This window comes from Podarcis muralis, chromosome 8 (genome assembly GCF_964188315.1).
Source record: "Podarcis muralis chromosome 8, rPodMur119.hap1.1, whole genome shotgun sequence".
NCBI lineage: Eukaryota > Metazoa > Chordata > Lepidosauria > Squamata > Lacertidae > Podarcis > Podarcis muralis.
In genome coordinates, this window is record NC_135662.1 from 59,966,835 (window position 1) to 59,982,029 (window position 15,195).

Genomic DNA, 15,195 nt, shown 5'->3' on the forward strand with positions numbered 1-15,195 from the left:
TAACTATATTATGTTTATTTTAAGGTACAAACAACTGAGACACAGTATTTTGATTTTAGAAACATAATATTTGAAAGATACAGTAAGACATGAAAAAAGGTAACTAATTGCTGATGTTTTTATTGCAAAGAACGCAGGGTTCGGAAGATGTGGGGAAGTCCAGTTGGAATGGCAAAAATATTCTGGAAAGTTGGTTTTTATGTATTTCTTTTTCTCTTTGTTCTTTTCTTTTTTCTTTATTCTGTAAATTTCTGACTGTTTGAAAGAAAATTTAATAAAACATTTTATAACAAACAAAACAAAAACAAAATAAAAACAAAAACAACCCAATAACTACCGCCCAAAAAAACACATTTTATAAGGGCACTGAACGTCAGTCAACCAAAGGCCTGGTTAAAGAGGAAAGTTTCAGCCTGGCGCCTAAAGGTGTATAATGAAGGCACCAGGCGAACCTCCCTGGGGAAAGCATTCCACAAACGGGGAGCCACTGCAGAAAAGGCCCGTTCTCGTGTTGCCATCCTCTGGACCTCTCGTGGAGGAGGCACACGAAGAAGGGCTTCAGAAGATGATCTCAGGGTCCAGGTAGGTTCATATGGAAGGAGGCGGTCCTTGAGGTATTGCGGTCCTGAGCCGTTTAAGGCTTTATAGGTCAAAACCAGGACTTTTAATTGGGCCCAGAAACTAATTGGTAGCCAATGCAGTTGGACCAGGAGCAGAGTAATATGCTCAAACCATCTTGTCCCGGTGAGCAACCTGGCTGCTGAATTCTGCACTAACTGAAGTTTTCAAACCATTTTCAGAAGCAGCCCCACGTATGATGCAGTCAAACCATTTTCAGAAGCAGCCCCACGTATGATGCATTGCAGTAATCTAACACTAAGATTATCAGAGCACTGAATTATTATTATTAATCATATTTTAGTTGCTTTCTTCGCAAAAGTTTCAAAAAATTCCAAAAGTCTCTGCAGGCAGTTTGTACACAAGCGTCTCGGGGTCAGAGCAATTATATGCAAGTCTGTTCTCCTAATCTCAGTGGAACTAATTTTCAGGTAAGTATTTGAGAACTGTGACCTAAAAAATATGTTCTAGCTGCAATTCCCAGTTCTACTGCATTTTTTATTTATTTATAATGGCTTGCTCTAAAAAAAGGTTACATTCATCAGCCATTAGTCTACATATAGATATTCCTCAATAATAACACTAGGAAGTACTTATTAATATTTTCAAACTGTTCAAGACACCCCACAAAAGACAATCGTTCTAGTGAATTTTCCTACTACTGAGCTGCATCTGAGTTTGCTTTCATGCTCCAATGATCTCATCAGAACTTACTATTAATATGATTATCACTACTTTATACACTGCTTACTTACCAAAATGCCTTCTAAGTGGTTTTAAGTAGATATGTATAAGACTGCACTATCTGCTTCTTATTTTCCCTCAATGAACTCTACCTTAGTTTTCCTAAATTTTTGAATGGAGGCCACTCTCTTCTATCAACCAAGAAATTTTCAGTGCCTATATAAAAAGCTCATGTATCTCACTGAGCTTTATTTTTTCCACTTTTATATCAAGGTAACGGCTAGCATGTGGTGGTTTCTAGTCTATCGTTTCTTTGGCATTTGCTTATGAACATGATATTTCTACATCTGCTCGTAAAACATTATTATTTGGACGGAATTTTACAACAGCAGACCACAATAAAACCTGTCAATCTATTAAAGTACAATAAAATATTTACAATGGGTGTGATTCAACTAACCAGCCCCATCTGTGGAAGCCCTGTGCTAGGATTTTTGTTTGCACAATGGGGCTTTCCCCTGCCCTCTCCCTGTGATCCCCAAAATTGGTTCTGGGGAGACCAGGAGAATTCCCAAACAGTAAGTGTGTGGGGTGGAGAGGGGGAGGCATTGTTCCAGCTGGCAGACTGGAACAATCGCGTAGATAGAACGATTGGAAAAGTGTGATGTTGAATTCCACCCATAGTGTTTTATCAACACTAGTGGAAAGATAACTCGCAATTTAATTAAATAATTTTTCACCTCTGAAGGAATGGTGTCAAAAAGAATGCTTATATTTTTTCCTCCCTTGGTACTTGACATATAAAACCCTAGTACATTCTACTATAACTTATCATGCTTGATATGTTTATAACCTGACATTTTAGTTTTACAATAGCCCAGAGACACACAAAAATTTAGATGAGTGGGCTCTGATGTGCAAAATACAGTTGCCTGTGATTCCAGGCTATGTTTCTATCAGTATTTCAGTACTTACATTTGTTCTGAGGCACATTCTTTGGCTACATTCTGTAGTCTAAACAAATAAATAAAATGGCAGTGACTCTGAAGTAAAGACTACATTATTTCAAAAAAAGTGACAATACTTCTTTGTAGGGTTTTTTTGTTTGTTTTTTGTTTGGTAAGGCAAGATAGTACAAGTCCTTTCAAGAGAGATGCTTTGTTATATCCATAAACGGTAAAACCCCAGTGCGACTGTAAGGCATGTAAATACTGAACCTGGAAGAAAATAAGGGTGGAGAAAAAAGAATGCATACTGTCAGATTTTAATTCTTTTGAAAATGCAAGTCTGGCTAAAGAAAAGTATTTTTAACGCTTAATCATTTTACTTGGATCTTGCCTGCACTGTTAGACAACATGGAAACCGATAGGATTTGCATGATTCAGGCTGGATCAAGGGGGCAGGGGCGAGATGGGGCACGTGCCCCTGGCAAAAGAGTGGCGGGGCTTGCTGTGCCTGCTCTTATGTGTGTGCCCCTACCCTAGACTTTTCCTTGCACTAGTGTGGAAAGAAGATTAAAAGGATCAGCGTGGTGTTGGCTTTCCAAGCTTTCCAGGTGCACACAACAGCAGCAAAAGATGCTAATATCCAGATACTAACCAGAGGTATCCGTGTTCTAAAATCAATGGATACAACTCCACAAGATAATTAGTAACTCTTAGACACAAAAGCCATCACACTTGATACAAAGAATATGAAACACGTGCATATGAGTACCAGACAACTGAGACAGTTACTAAGCATCTGCACCATGACAGAACTACATACCTGCTAAATATTTAATGGTGTCAAGTTTGTGCGATTCAAGCATTGTTTTCAGGCCTGCAACTTCAGTGTCTATTTTCCTGTACGTCTGTGTTAAAGCTCTGTCCTGTTGGGCATGCTTTAAAAAAGAAGAAAAGGGAACAATATCTCAATACAGTTTGAACACTGCATTCACATCTCTAAAAAGCAATACAGTACTGTAACTTTTAACAGAGTGAGACCATCTAACAAAATGTTGCTCCCCCTTCAGCATTCCAGCTCCTCCATTGCACTCTCTCTCACCATGATCTTCTGTTCCCTCTCTCCAACAGGCAGGCAGTATTCCATGCCCACTAAACATGCTCAGTCGTCTTTGGGCTGCTTCTGCAATTTTCCCCTCCCCAAAACTCTTTTTTTCTGATGAAGGCAAGGTTTTTATTTTCTGCAATACTCTGCCAGTTGCTTGTGTCCAACATTATATTATGGTTGGACACTTTTTGGTAGATTCTCTCCACTCCACTTGGGAATTAGCTTTAAAAGTCACTTCTGCTAAGACTATAATGCACACACAAACCTCACTTCCATGCTGTGCAGTAAGAAACAGGATTTCCTTCTCACCTTGTGGGATGGAAGCAATAGGCAATCAGGCCAGCAAAGCAGAGCAAAGCACTCTGTCGTTGCTTCACCAATGTGATCTACTTCTAGACGCCACTGCAGGAGTGAAGCCACTTCTACCACTCAACACTGAAGCTGACTGGCCTCACAAAACAGGGATAACACACACAGTTTTGCCAGCATGATAGTTAGAACAGGGACACTGAGGACTGTGAGCTGGGGAAAGTCCAGTAGGGCAGACCACCTTTAGCCAATGGGTCAGAGGCTCCCCCCCCCCACACACTATATAGCTTGTGTGCCTAACCTAGTAAAGGTAAAGGAATTCCTGACCATTAAGCCCAGTCGCAGATGACTCTGGGGTTGTGGCACTCATCTTGCTCTATAGGCCGAGGGAGCCAGCGGTTGTCCACAGACAGCTTCCGGGTCATGTGGCTGGCATGACTAAGCCTCTTCTGGCAAACCAGAGCAGCGCACGGAAACGCCATTTACCTTCCCGCTGGAATGGTACCTATTTATCTACTTGCACTTTGAAGTGCTTTCGAACTGCTAGGTTGGCAGGAGCTGGGACCAAGCAACAGGAGCTCACCTCGTCACAGGGATTCAAACTGCCAACCTTCTGATCAGCAAGCCCTAGGCTCTGTGGTTTAGACCACAGCACCTAACCTAGTAGTATCATCTAATTAGCTTTCTCGGAGAATACCCAAAAAACAAAATAAGAACCTAAGAAGTTATTATGTTTCTATATATGGATGGAGTAACACCCCCACTCCAATGTGAATGTTGCTGTTATAGCAAGAGCACTTTTTAAGGGGAAGGGTTGTAGCTGATGGATGGAGGTGCATGTTACACATGGAAAAATGCCCCTGCTTCAACCTCCACTATCGCCAAGCTGAGCTGAAAAAAGATTCTCTGGGCACGTTTAAAGGTTACACTTTTATGAATGCTTCATCTGCTCAAGCATTCCAGCTTTCACCCTTTTACACTGATCCAGGGGTTCTCTCAATCCCTGCAAGCCAATTTTTGGGGGGGAAGGGAATGCAGGAGGAGAAGTGGGGAAACCCTGCTGTGTAAGTTTGTGTGCACAGCTTCCACTGGCGGGGCTCCTTAGGCAAATCTCACCTTCTGTCTGAAACAGATGCAGTGGATCATTTATTTATGGCTGCAATTTTAAGTCATTTGTTTTGGATGTAATCTCTTTTAATCTCAAATGGGACATACTTCAGATTAAAAGTAATTAAAACTGAACCTGCATGCTTAGATTTTTAAAGAAAAAATGATTTTTTAAAAATTTTCATTGTTGGCTAGTTTGATTGTAATAAATGCTTCCTACACGCAAATGCTGAACAAGCAGAAACAAGCCCAATTTGATTTATTTTCACACACATAAAAGCACCCTTCCCACATACTTAAAGCATCTCATGTTCAAACAGAGACAGTGCCAAGTAAAGCACACTATCTGCAATTATGCCTCCTTCTATATGCCCCCAAAGGCTCAGTAAATGCAAAAGGAACGATGGTGGTGTTATTCAGGCTAAAGGTAGCTCCCAAGAGGAAAAAGTTAGAACTGTAAACAGCATGTTGAAGCTAAGCCACTGACAACAGAAGCACACCAGATGGCTTATGCTTTTTCTCTATTCATATCTCAAAATACGGCTACATCAAATAATTATATATTTCATTGGGATCTTTTATAGACTTCAGGGTAAGTGTGTAGTTAGGTGACCAGCCACATTCACTTCAAATATTTTTTACTAGAAACTCTCAAAAATCTGTGAGGTTTTCATTCATATTGCTAGTGGATATACCTTATTTTTCCATGTATAAGACTAGATTTTTTTTCTTAAAAAACAGTGTCCAAAATTTTGGGGCGTCTTATACATGGGGGCCATCTCCCCCATTTTCTTAAATCAGAGTCCCCCAAAATAGGGGGTGTCTTATACATGGGGGCCATCTCCCCCCATTTTCTTAAATCGGAGTCCCCCATGTCTTATACAGACGGAAAAATACAGTATGTTTGTATTATGAATTAATCTGATGAGTTAAAATATACTTGAACATGTACAGTACTGCACTAACTTACTGGGCTTAATTCACAAGCAAATACCTAAGCTATTTGTCCAAATCCAAAATTCTGAAATATACAAAAAAATTAAGGCTGACTGTGCATAAAATTAATCTTCCAGTTTTGCATGTTTCAAACCCATCTAAGCTTCATGTTTCATATTGAGTTGAATCCAGCATAGACCTAGGAGAAGTCCATTCTGCTCACACACCCAGCAGCGCTGGATTCAACCCATTGTGCTTACATGGTTTTAATAGCAATTCAATATCAAACTTTAAGCACCAGTTAACTGCCATTTTGCACTTATTTCTACTTCTACCACATGGATATTTAAATGCCATTCCCATAATGGTGGTATGCATGTAGGCCTATACAACAGATGTGAAGAGGACTATTACCCTGATTGAGCATTAAGTTCATCGTTCTTACCAATTCCACTACTTCTGTTCTCATTTTCAACTGTTTCCTCTCATTAAGCGAATACTGAAATTTAAGAACAATGGATTACCTTCCGTGTAAAATAACCAACACCTTTCATTCATGCGCATCTATGAATGTTAACCCACCTTCCAGTATTACTGGAACAACTTCTACTGCTCATTGCAATATAGCTCAGTTGGTTAGAGCACGGTGCTGATAATGCCAAGGTTGTAGATTTGATCTCTGTATGGCTCAGCTGCATATTCCTGCATTGCAGGGGGTTGGACTAGATGATCCTTAGGGTCCCTTCCAACTCTACAATTCTCTGATTCTTTTGTGTCGGGGTAGATAACCTTTTCCAGAGCAAGGGCCATGTTCCCTTGTTGCAAACCTTCCAGGACTCACATGACAAAGGTGGCATGGCCAAAGGCAAAAGCAGGCAGAGCAACAGGTGTTTTGCTTTTTTATACAGTAGGCTACCTCCCAGCTGTACGAAAATCTGAAGTTTATATTTACACACACCTCCATCCAGAGAAGCAAGAAGACCTACAGTTAAAGGACACAATCTAGCCAGGTAAAAGTACTTGAGGAGGCTTGCTGATGAGAGGTATGGCTGGGGGGGGGGGAGAGAAGAGGGGCATTGTCTGGACAGAGTTCAATGGGCCAGATGAAGAGGTCTGGAAGGCTGCATTTGACCCTGTGTGTGTGTTTCTCTACCCCCATGTGATGGCCATGCAAACATAACAAGTTAACCATCACCCAAAATATCAGCTGTTGAGATTTAACATTCAACGCTTACAAACCTACAATGAATTACAAATGCCCCTCAATATGTGTCAGAGGTTATTTTTGGACGTTGCTTGTTATGAAGCATTTACAGGATAGCAAAAGACAAGTTTTCTTATAAAAAAAATGCAGTACTGACAAAGTTCAGTGTTACAAAACACTCATCCTAAAGATCCTAAAATGTACACACATCAAGTTTTTTTTTCATATTTTGCAAGATACTGACATTCTACAAACAAATCTGGTTTTAAATCCAGCATTATGTCTAATCACTCTACACCATTCCCACAGATGACTGCTATAACTCTTAAGACAAAAAGGCTAACAGATTAAAAATAATACTTTGCCTAAAGTTAAACTATACAGCATGGCAGATTCTGAACAACCAGTGTGGTGTAATGGTTAGTGTTGGACTATGACCTGGGAGATCAGGGTTCAAATTCCTACTCAGCCATGAAGCTGACTGGGTGACCTAGGGTCAATTGCTGTCACTCTAACCCTACCTCACAGGGTTGTTGTGAAGATAAACTGTGTGCAGGGAGGAGACCACGTACACCTCCTTTGAGCTCCTTGGTGGAAAAAAATGGAATATAAATGTAATACATAAATACATCTTAAAGAAAGACTACATACCAATTCTTTTGTTCTGCTCTTTTCCAAGTTGAAATCTAGCTTGCTGTCTGTACGAACTTTGGAAACTTCATCCTACAGAAAGATTAAACAATAAACAGACATACAAATTCTTAATTTCTTAAGTAAAGCACCACTGATTTTACCTGTCCATCTTTGCCTACACTGGTTTATTTCAGATGTTTGGGAGTGGGGGGGAATTTAGCCCTACCAAGTTCTTTCTGCAACTGAACTCCCACAACACCAAGGACTGCAAAAGTGCCTAACTGGGAACTATACTCAAATGTTTATAAAGGGTATGGGTGGCTCTAGATCCTCGTATCAATACAGCTAGTGAGGGTCTATCTTTCTAACACAAAGTGATCCAACTTTAGAAATTAACTGCCATAATTCTGAGCTCAAAACACAGTGACTGCAGCTATTATACAACTTCCTGTTACCTCAGTTACAGAAACACCAGTCAGCGAGTTACTTATTTAGCAGCTATAAATGGTTCAGCTCAGTGAGATGGTATTTTATAGTTTAACACCTGAACAATGGTTCCAACAAACCGACAATGCCACCATAAAGGTGCACAACAGACTACACATAAACAGGAGTTCATGAAATTATACTGTTTTATACAATTAAAGTGTTTTCATTTCCAAAAAAACCCACATTTTGATCCCCAAAGGGGATACAGGCTACATTGAGAACTTAACTGAAGAAAGTGGTGTGACAAGAGCAGAGCAGTAATACTGCAAGGAAGACAAAGAAGTGAACTAAAAGAGGGCAAGGGAGCACATCCAAAGGGCATCCCTTCATGCACATGCTTGTCTCAAGAAAGATGGTTGCTATTGCCATGCTCTACCTCTCAACAATAACTACCCCAAACCTTTAGGCCACAGGACTGCATGTGTCTAGGGATGAGAGAATTAGCTCTGTTTTATTGCGCTTTAAAATCCATTTCATTAGGCTTTTAGTTCTTTTATGTCCATTATCCTGTTTTTGTTGTATTATACTTTAAAAACAGCAATCAAAACCTTATGTAAACTGCTCTGAAAGGTCTGGTCTGAAAATCAGTATAAAAATACTATAAATAGAGATACTGCTGAAGTTCACCAGCCTCAGGCCCAGAAAGAAGCTTGGGTTAGTCTCAAAGGGAGAGACAAGTATTATGAACCCAACTTCTCCAGCTTGGATTAAAAAGCAAGCCAGATAAGATTTTTTCCATTTCGTATGTTGGCTCAAAAGAAAGCAGCTACGATGGGTCATAAGCCCATCCCCTGTAGTCGTCTTTTATGTGGTTCAGTTTTCTAGACTAATGCTGTACATAGGTGTCACCCAGGAGAAAAATCCTGAATCTAGCATTGTGCATGTGCTGTGCTCCTTCCTGGATTAGCAGGTAGCTAGTCGAGAACATCACCTTTGACACTTGTTCAAAAGCAGTGGTAGTCTTAAAATATCTTCTTACAGAAAGATCAGACATGGTTAACTAGAATATTATGTTCAGTGTAGTTATATTATTCAAGTCCAAAAAATCTTACCATTACTTGCTTTCTTAGCTGGTAAAGTTGAAGTTTTATTTTCTTTTTTATTTTTGCATTAAAAAGAGAGAGAATACATGTTAAAACTACATAAGTACAAAATACAAAAATACTAATGCATACATATTGGTTGTTTTGATGTTACAGAGGGTCTAAGCAAGTGGAGACTTTGGAATTCCAAAGATAATATCTCCATCATCAGTGAACAACTTTGCCTATTTTGCAAGGATTGGGTTCAACTCACTTTCTCTACATTGTACCCAATAAGTTGTTCCTGTTAAATTCAAAAGCCATCTCCACATACTGGTTTCTATTCTTGCTTTTACTGTGATATTTCCTCTTCCAAGCATCCCAAATGCTTTACTAAATCAAAGGTTAATTAAAATGCAGTAACTACAATATTTCCCCTTACTGCTAGATGTGGGTTGAGGGGGTTCACAATCTAATCCAATGCATGTTGGATAAATAGACCTGGATGTTTTACCAAGAATGCTTGCCTTTACCTCATTTTCTGCTCGAAGTGCTGAAAATTCACTCTTTTCCAAAATAATCATGTCTTTTTTCACACCACCAATATGAGACATTATCTGCTGAAGAGCAATTTCCTTTAAAAGAAAAAAATTACTTCAGTCTAATATCACCAATGCCAATAAGATGTTTTCCTCTACTGTACAGCAAATCTTCTAAGCAACTAGTACTCCAGTATTTGCTCTGTCTGAAGGTTTCATCCAGCACCCAACCAAACTCAAAGAGAGCCCTGTTTTTCCCAGTCTTCCCAGCTAATGTTCAGAGGAAGAGAAGGATGGGGATAATATGGGTGGAAAGGTAGAAATTTTATTGTGCAGTAGCATACTGCACAATGAACTAGGTCAGGGGTGGGGAACCCTTGGCCCTCCAGATGTCCATTGTTCCTCATCATTGTCCATGCTAGCGGAGGCTGATTGGAGCTTGAATCCAACACCATCCGGAAAGCTACAGGTTACTTGCACTCAGGCAGTCTATTCAGTTCATGCATGAACATTTTTACATCAGTAGCCAGACCATACACTGGTGTTGCTGAGGAGACCAATGATCAAGCCCCTCAGAGGATCCACAGCTGCTGGCATCCCACCCTGAAACCACCCCTTTCCAAGGGTCACTGCAGGCTACTGCTGTCAGAATCTTATTGCCTGACTGGGTGTAGCGCAGCAAAGGTAAGGGGGTTTAGCACTGGACAGAAAATGAAGTAATATCAAACTATTAGAAAGGACATATCGTAATTGCTAACAACAAAGGGATTTGTTTTTGCTCCAGCTTTTAAAACAGCAATTAACAATAAATATTTAAGAAATTTCCACATTCATTTATACCTGTTGCACTTTTGTGACCATGTCTTTGTATATCACATTCATGTTGTTATTTATGATGTTTATTAAAGCAGACACAATAATCTCAGACTGCTGAGTAGTGAATCCTAGAATACAGAATATTGCAAAATTCAGAAACCTCTATATGTTGCTAAACATTAGCTATATACATTTCATATATAACTAAACAGAAACATAACATTCACATAAACAAAGGCTGCTGTAGGAATTATTTACAGAACAGCCTGAAGTTTAAAATGGAAGATTGTAGCTTCTTTAGAGCCTCTATGAAGATTTGATGTCCTATACAAGTGTACATATCTAACAGCATAATCTCACGGACATGTACTCAGAAGTCCCCCATTAGCAGGGGTTTAGGAATGCAGTATAAATAAATCTAGTCCTCCAAAGAGTTTTGCAATATTGGAACATGAGGAAAATTCAACAGTTTCACAAAAATTACATGAAAGTACTGGCACAGACAGAAGAGGAAAATACAGTTTTTGCATGGAAACATTTTTGTGAAGTTACATTTCATTCAGTTAGAGCTAATGCCCATAATCAAAACAACATGCATAGAAAGTGACTGCACTTTTGATTAAAGAGAAACAGATTTTTTTTGCGGGGGGGGGGGATCCACAGTTACTAATATCAATGTTTACAATTTACATATTAACAATCACTGCAAAAGAATTACCATTTTCTTCTAGAAGGCATACAAAGGCATGGGTGTCAAAATAAAGCTTCCTGTTTCCTGATGGGGGAAAACTACTCTTGTTTTCAAGTTGTGGATATGATGCATGGATATTCACATCTAATTAAAAAAAAAAAGGAAAATGCATAAAAGTAGTTAAGTGTCAACAGTAGAACAATAGCATACTGATATATGTAATTTACAAATCCCTCCCCTGGTTTACTGAACAACTCTACAGGATCCAACCCCAACCCCACCACAAACACCCAACATAGGCAGGGCCGGATTTAGGTTTGATGAGGCCCTAAGCTACTGAAGGTAATGGGGCCCTTTATATGTCCAGCTGTCCTTTGTTGACAACGAATTGTCGCTGTTTTTTGTGTTGAATTTCTTAAATTACTTACATCATAGGAGCCTACACAACAACAACAACAATTTATTATTTATACCCCCCCCCCATCTGGCTGGGTTCCCCTATCTGGGGAAACCCAGAAAACACTGTTTTCTGTATGTAGAAAATACTGTATGGGAAAACACTGTTGCTGTATGTAGGTTTTATTTGTTTTTTATCTTATATTTTGAAAATGCACATCCAGTTCCCCCCAATAGAGTGGGGCCCTAAGCTTTAGCTTCTTGAGCTTATACGTAAATCCGGCACTGGATGGGCAACAAGGCCCTGAAACCAAAACACATTTCACAAACATGTACGTATTTTATTCTCAAAGTAAGCAGGGGCGGCGCTCAAGAGGCAAACGTTTCTCTCGAGTTTGACAGCAGCCCTGAGAACCGAGTCCCAGAAGTCGCCGTGAAGCCCCAGCCTCGCCCCTTCCCCGACCCCTCCGCTCCGGGCTGGCCTTTCGACCGCTCTCACCTCGCGCCCCAGCGGCTGGGCACCGGCCCCCCGCGCCCAGGCTGAGGAAGCGAAGCCCCGTCCCGCGCCGGCCTCCCGGGAAGGAGCTCGCGCCGCCGCCGCCCCGCCCGAGTCCCGGCGCGAGGGAGCCGGTGCGCTTCCAGTCTCCTAGGCAACGGCGGGAGCGGGCGGGGCCCGGCGGGAACGGGAGGAGGACGAAGCCGCGCGGCCCTCGCGGAGCCAAAAAGCCCTTCCTCGCGCTATCCACCGCCGCGGCGGCCGCGGCCTGACCTCTGACCATCACCCCGCTTCGCCTCCCGCTCGAGGTCAAGGCCTAAGGGCTGCTTCGCCTTGGTCGTTTCCTAGCCGCGTCATTCCCTCCGTCTGGCTGCCCAACCCAGCGGCGCAGTGGTTCCGGCACAAACATGTTCCGCCCTCCTCGCCGGCCGCGGAGGAGACGGGCTCTTTTCGGAGGGTGCTGATAACGCGCCGCCACCCACTTCAAGTGGTGCTGCTTCTGTGACACACGGCGCTCCTCGCAGGGGTGGAGACTGGGAGGAGGAGGAGGAGGAGGGAGGCGTTGCTCAGCTCGCTCAGCCTCGCTGACAGAGGTTGACGTTTGCCAGGGAGAAAACTAACCCGCTGCTTGTTCCGGGGCGTCCGCGGGGCCCCTCCAGGAATAGGTGCAAGCCGTGTTCCCATGAGCTTTAATGGGGGGGACAGCAAGGCTTAAACCTTTCCAGAAGGGAAAACGGACGGCCACTGTCTTCTTGGTTTGTTTCGTCTCCTCTCCCCTTTCAGGGTTTTTCGTATACAGTGCTTTTTTCTGGGGGTACGCATACCCCCTAAACATTTTGTGAATCTAAGTTTGACCTCATTGAGGGGCAGTATTTCAATATGAGTAGGAAAATGAGAGTACCCCTAAAAAAAAATTTAGGGGGGGGGGAATGCACTCTCTCTCTGTGTATAAAAAAGTTATTTGTGATTTTCAGTTATATATGTGTACATATTTATAGACACACAGACAAGAACACACAGTCTACAGAAGTAACTTCTGGGTTCAGTTATTGGGGAGAAGTGAATTGCTGCGAAAAGTGGCAACGAGGATGGGAGTTTATGATCTTTCTTACTCGATCTTATTTCATACTGCAAACATGACCCCTGTATATTGCAAAGGTAAAAAGATATGCACAGGTGTGAGGAAGAATCGGTTTATTGTCTCTTTAGCATATTGAAACAATTAAAACATTTTTTTAAAAAAAAATGTGATTTTCAGTTATAAACGTTTCAATAGTTTTACAGTCATTTTAACAGTTCAAAACTCGACTACCTTCCTCCTCTTTCTGCAGTTCCTTAAATTTATATTTATCATTTCCTGCACATTCTAAATTAACTTAACTTATTCTTTTATTCATCTACTTTATTTACTCTCATGAAGCAGCAGGTTGTTGCAGTAATCCTGCCAATTTACAATTTACAATTTTTTTGTATATATTCAATTAAAACATTTCTTAATACCATTAAGTAATGGCAGTAATTTTTGATATGTATGAGTTTTCATGTAGTTTTCTTTTTAGTCTGAGCCTTTTACTAGATGTTAGAAGATTTCCTTTGATATTTAGTCTTCAAAGAATCACTCACTGCTTGTGACTATAAAAAAGACATTTGCAACGACTGAAGCTCACATCATCTGCATGCTCTCAGATTGTATGCAAGACAGAGATGACAAACACAACAGCAACATAAGGTGGCCAATGTTTCTATGGACTTGTGACAGGCAAAAGTTAAACAGGTGAAACTTCCAGGAAGGGAAAGCACAATCTATTGAATTTCTATCGTGCAGAAAAAAGGGGAAACTTACTGTTTTGTTTATTGAATTTATATCCCACCCTTCCTCCCCAATGTAAAATGTAATAATTATAAAGAGAACTTCAAATTCTGATTCATTATAATGATCACTATCCATATTATCAATTGAAATACAATGTGAAGGCCAGTCCTGCTATGCAGCAAGTTGAAACAGTTTGCTTTAGGCAAACCTTCTCTATTGTTTAGGAATCTAAATAGTATATTAAGACTTTTTAGATTATTGACCTTTTTGAGGAGGGGGGCATTTGGGTTCTGCTTTTGAGCACATACATTGCTCTCTTGAATAGCGGACTTAACTAAATTGGTGGTGCGTACCAAGAGGTTCACTATGTTGGCCCTGACTCTCGCTGGTGGACATCAGGATTCTAGTAAAAACAAGGGAGATCCTGCAAGCCTGAATTCTGCCCACCCCAGCTTGCAGAAATATAGCACAGATGAAATATTTGTAGTGGAAACGTACCAGATGCAATTGTTTTTCCAAGAGAAGAGACAAGTGAAGAGAACAAAACCTAGTGGATTTGGTGCTAATCTGTCTTGTATAAGCATTCAGTTGTTCCAAAACTTTCCCACCTTCCTCAGAAAGAATGTTTATATGCTGTCTCTCTGCTGCTTCTCCCTTCTCAACACATACTGTTATATTGGTTGTAACAAACAGGTTTTCCACATGGTATTCTGTAAAGAAAACTGATGCTTCATGAAGTAACTCACTTGTGAACCATGTATGGAATATATACGGTTTGCTATCATTCCACCCATAGATGGCAGCAGTTTCTTACAAAGCTGTCTCCTAAGGCTATTTCAGGTCAATGAATGTTTTGGACACAAAAAGTCAAACATTGAGAGGAAATTTCTAAATTGTAGCTTCTCACCTGAAACTGGTGTTCCATTGGTTCACATCACTTACTGGGCTGTCCAAGCAGATATTTATCCCGCTCACATTTCATATATAGATTAACCAAACAACTGCTGCATAACCTCACCGCATAATTTTCCTAATTGCTACCATTACCAGGGACCATTGCTACCATTACCAAGGGACGTGGGTGGCACTGTGGGTTAAACCACAGAGCCTAGGGCTTGTTGATCAGAAGGCTGGTGGTTCGAATCCCTGCGGTGGGGTGAGCTCCCATTGCTCGGTCCCAGCTCCTGCCAACCTAGCAGTTTGAAAGCATGTCAAAGTGCAAGTAGATAAATAGGTACCACTCCAGCGGGAAGGTAAACAGTGTTTCCGTGTGCTGCTCTTGTTCGCCAGAAGTGGCTTAGTCATGCTGGCCACATGACCCGGAAGCTGTATGCAGGCTCCCTCGGCCAATAAAGCAAGATGAGCGCCGCAACCCCAGAGTCGGTCATGA

General features: G+C 41.1%; 1 protein-coding gene across 3 annotated transcripts; it reads right to left on the reverse strand.

Moving 5' to 3' along the window:
- On the reverse strand, window positions 1–12,517 carry MCUR1 (mitochondrial calcium uniporter regulator 1). Of its 3 annotated transcripts, XR_003707678.2 has the most exons (10): window positions 11,996–12,514; window positions 11,128–11,244; window positions 10,434–10,537; window positions 9,588–9,689; window positions 9,085–9,126; window positions 7,562–7,633; window positions 6,152–6,205; window positions 3,070–3,184; window positions 2,278–2,519; window positions 1–255 (listed from the first exon to the last, which is right to left on the reverse strand). XR_003707678.2 is itself a non-coding variant. In XM_028737634.2 (9 exons), the coding sequence occupies exons 1-9, from the start codon at window positions 12,273–12,275 to the stop codon at window positions 2,464–2,466; spliced, it is 942 nt and encodes a 313-aa protein (XP_028593467.2). In that variant the 5' UTR covers window positions 12,276–12,514; the 3' UTR covers window positions 1–2,463. The 3 variants fall into 3 exon arrangements, 2 of the variants coding, with proteins under 2 accessions (XP_028593467.2, XP_077789371.1); XM_028737634.2 differs by having other exon boundaries at window positions 1–2,519; XM_077933245.1 differs by lacking the exon at window positions 6,152–6,205 and having other exon boundaries at window positions 1–2,519; window positions 11,996–12,517.
- Between the last annotated feature and the right edge of the window lie 2,678 nt (window positions 12,518–15,195).

Excerpts from the sequence above, each read along its gene's own strand:
- MCUR1 (XM_028737634.2), bottom strand. The coding sequence starts at position 12,275 with ATGGTCAGAGGTCAGGCCGCGGCCGCCGCGGCGGTGGATAGCGCGAGG. Across the intron at positions 9,690-10,433 it reads TGGTCACAAAAGTGCAACAG|GAAATTGCTCTTCAGCAGAT; the intron begins GTATAAATGAAT and ends TTTCTTTTAAAG. Across the intron at positions 2,520-3,069 it reads CACCATTAAATATTTAGCAG|GTTCAGTATTTACATGCCTT; the intron begins GTATGTAGTTCT and ends ATTTTCTTCCAG.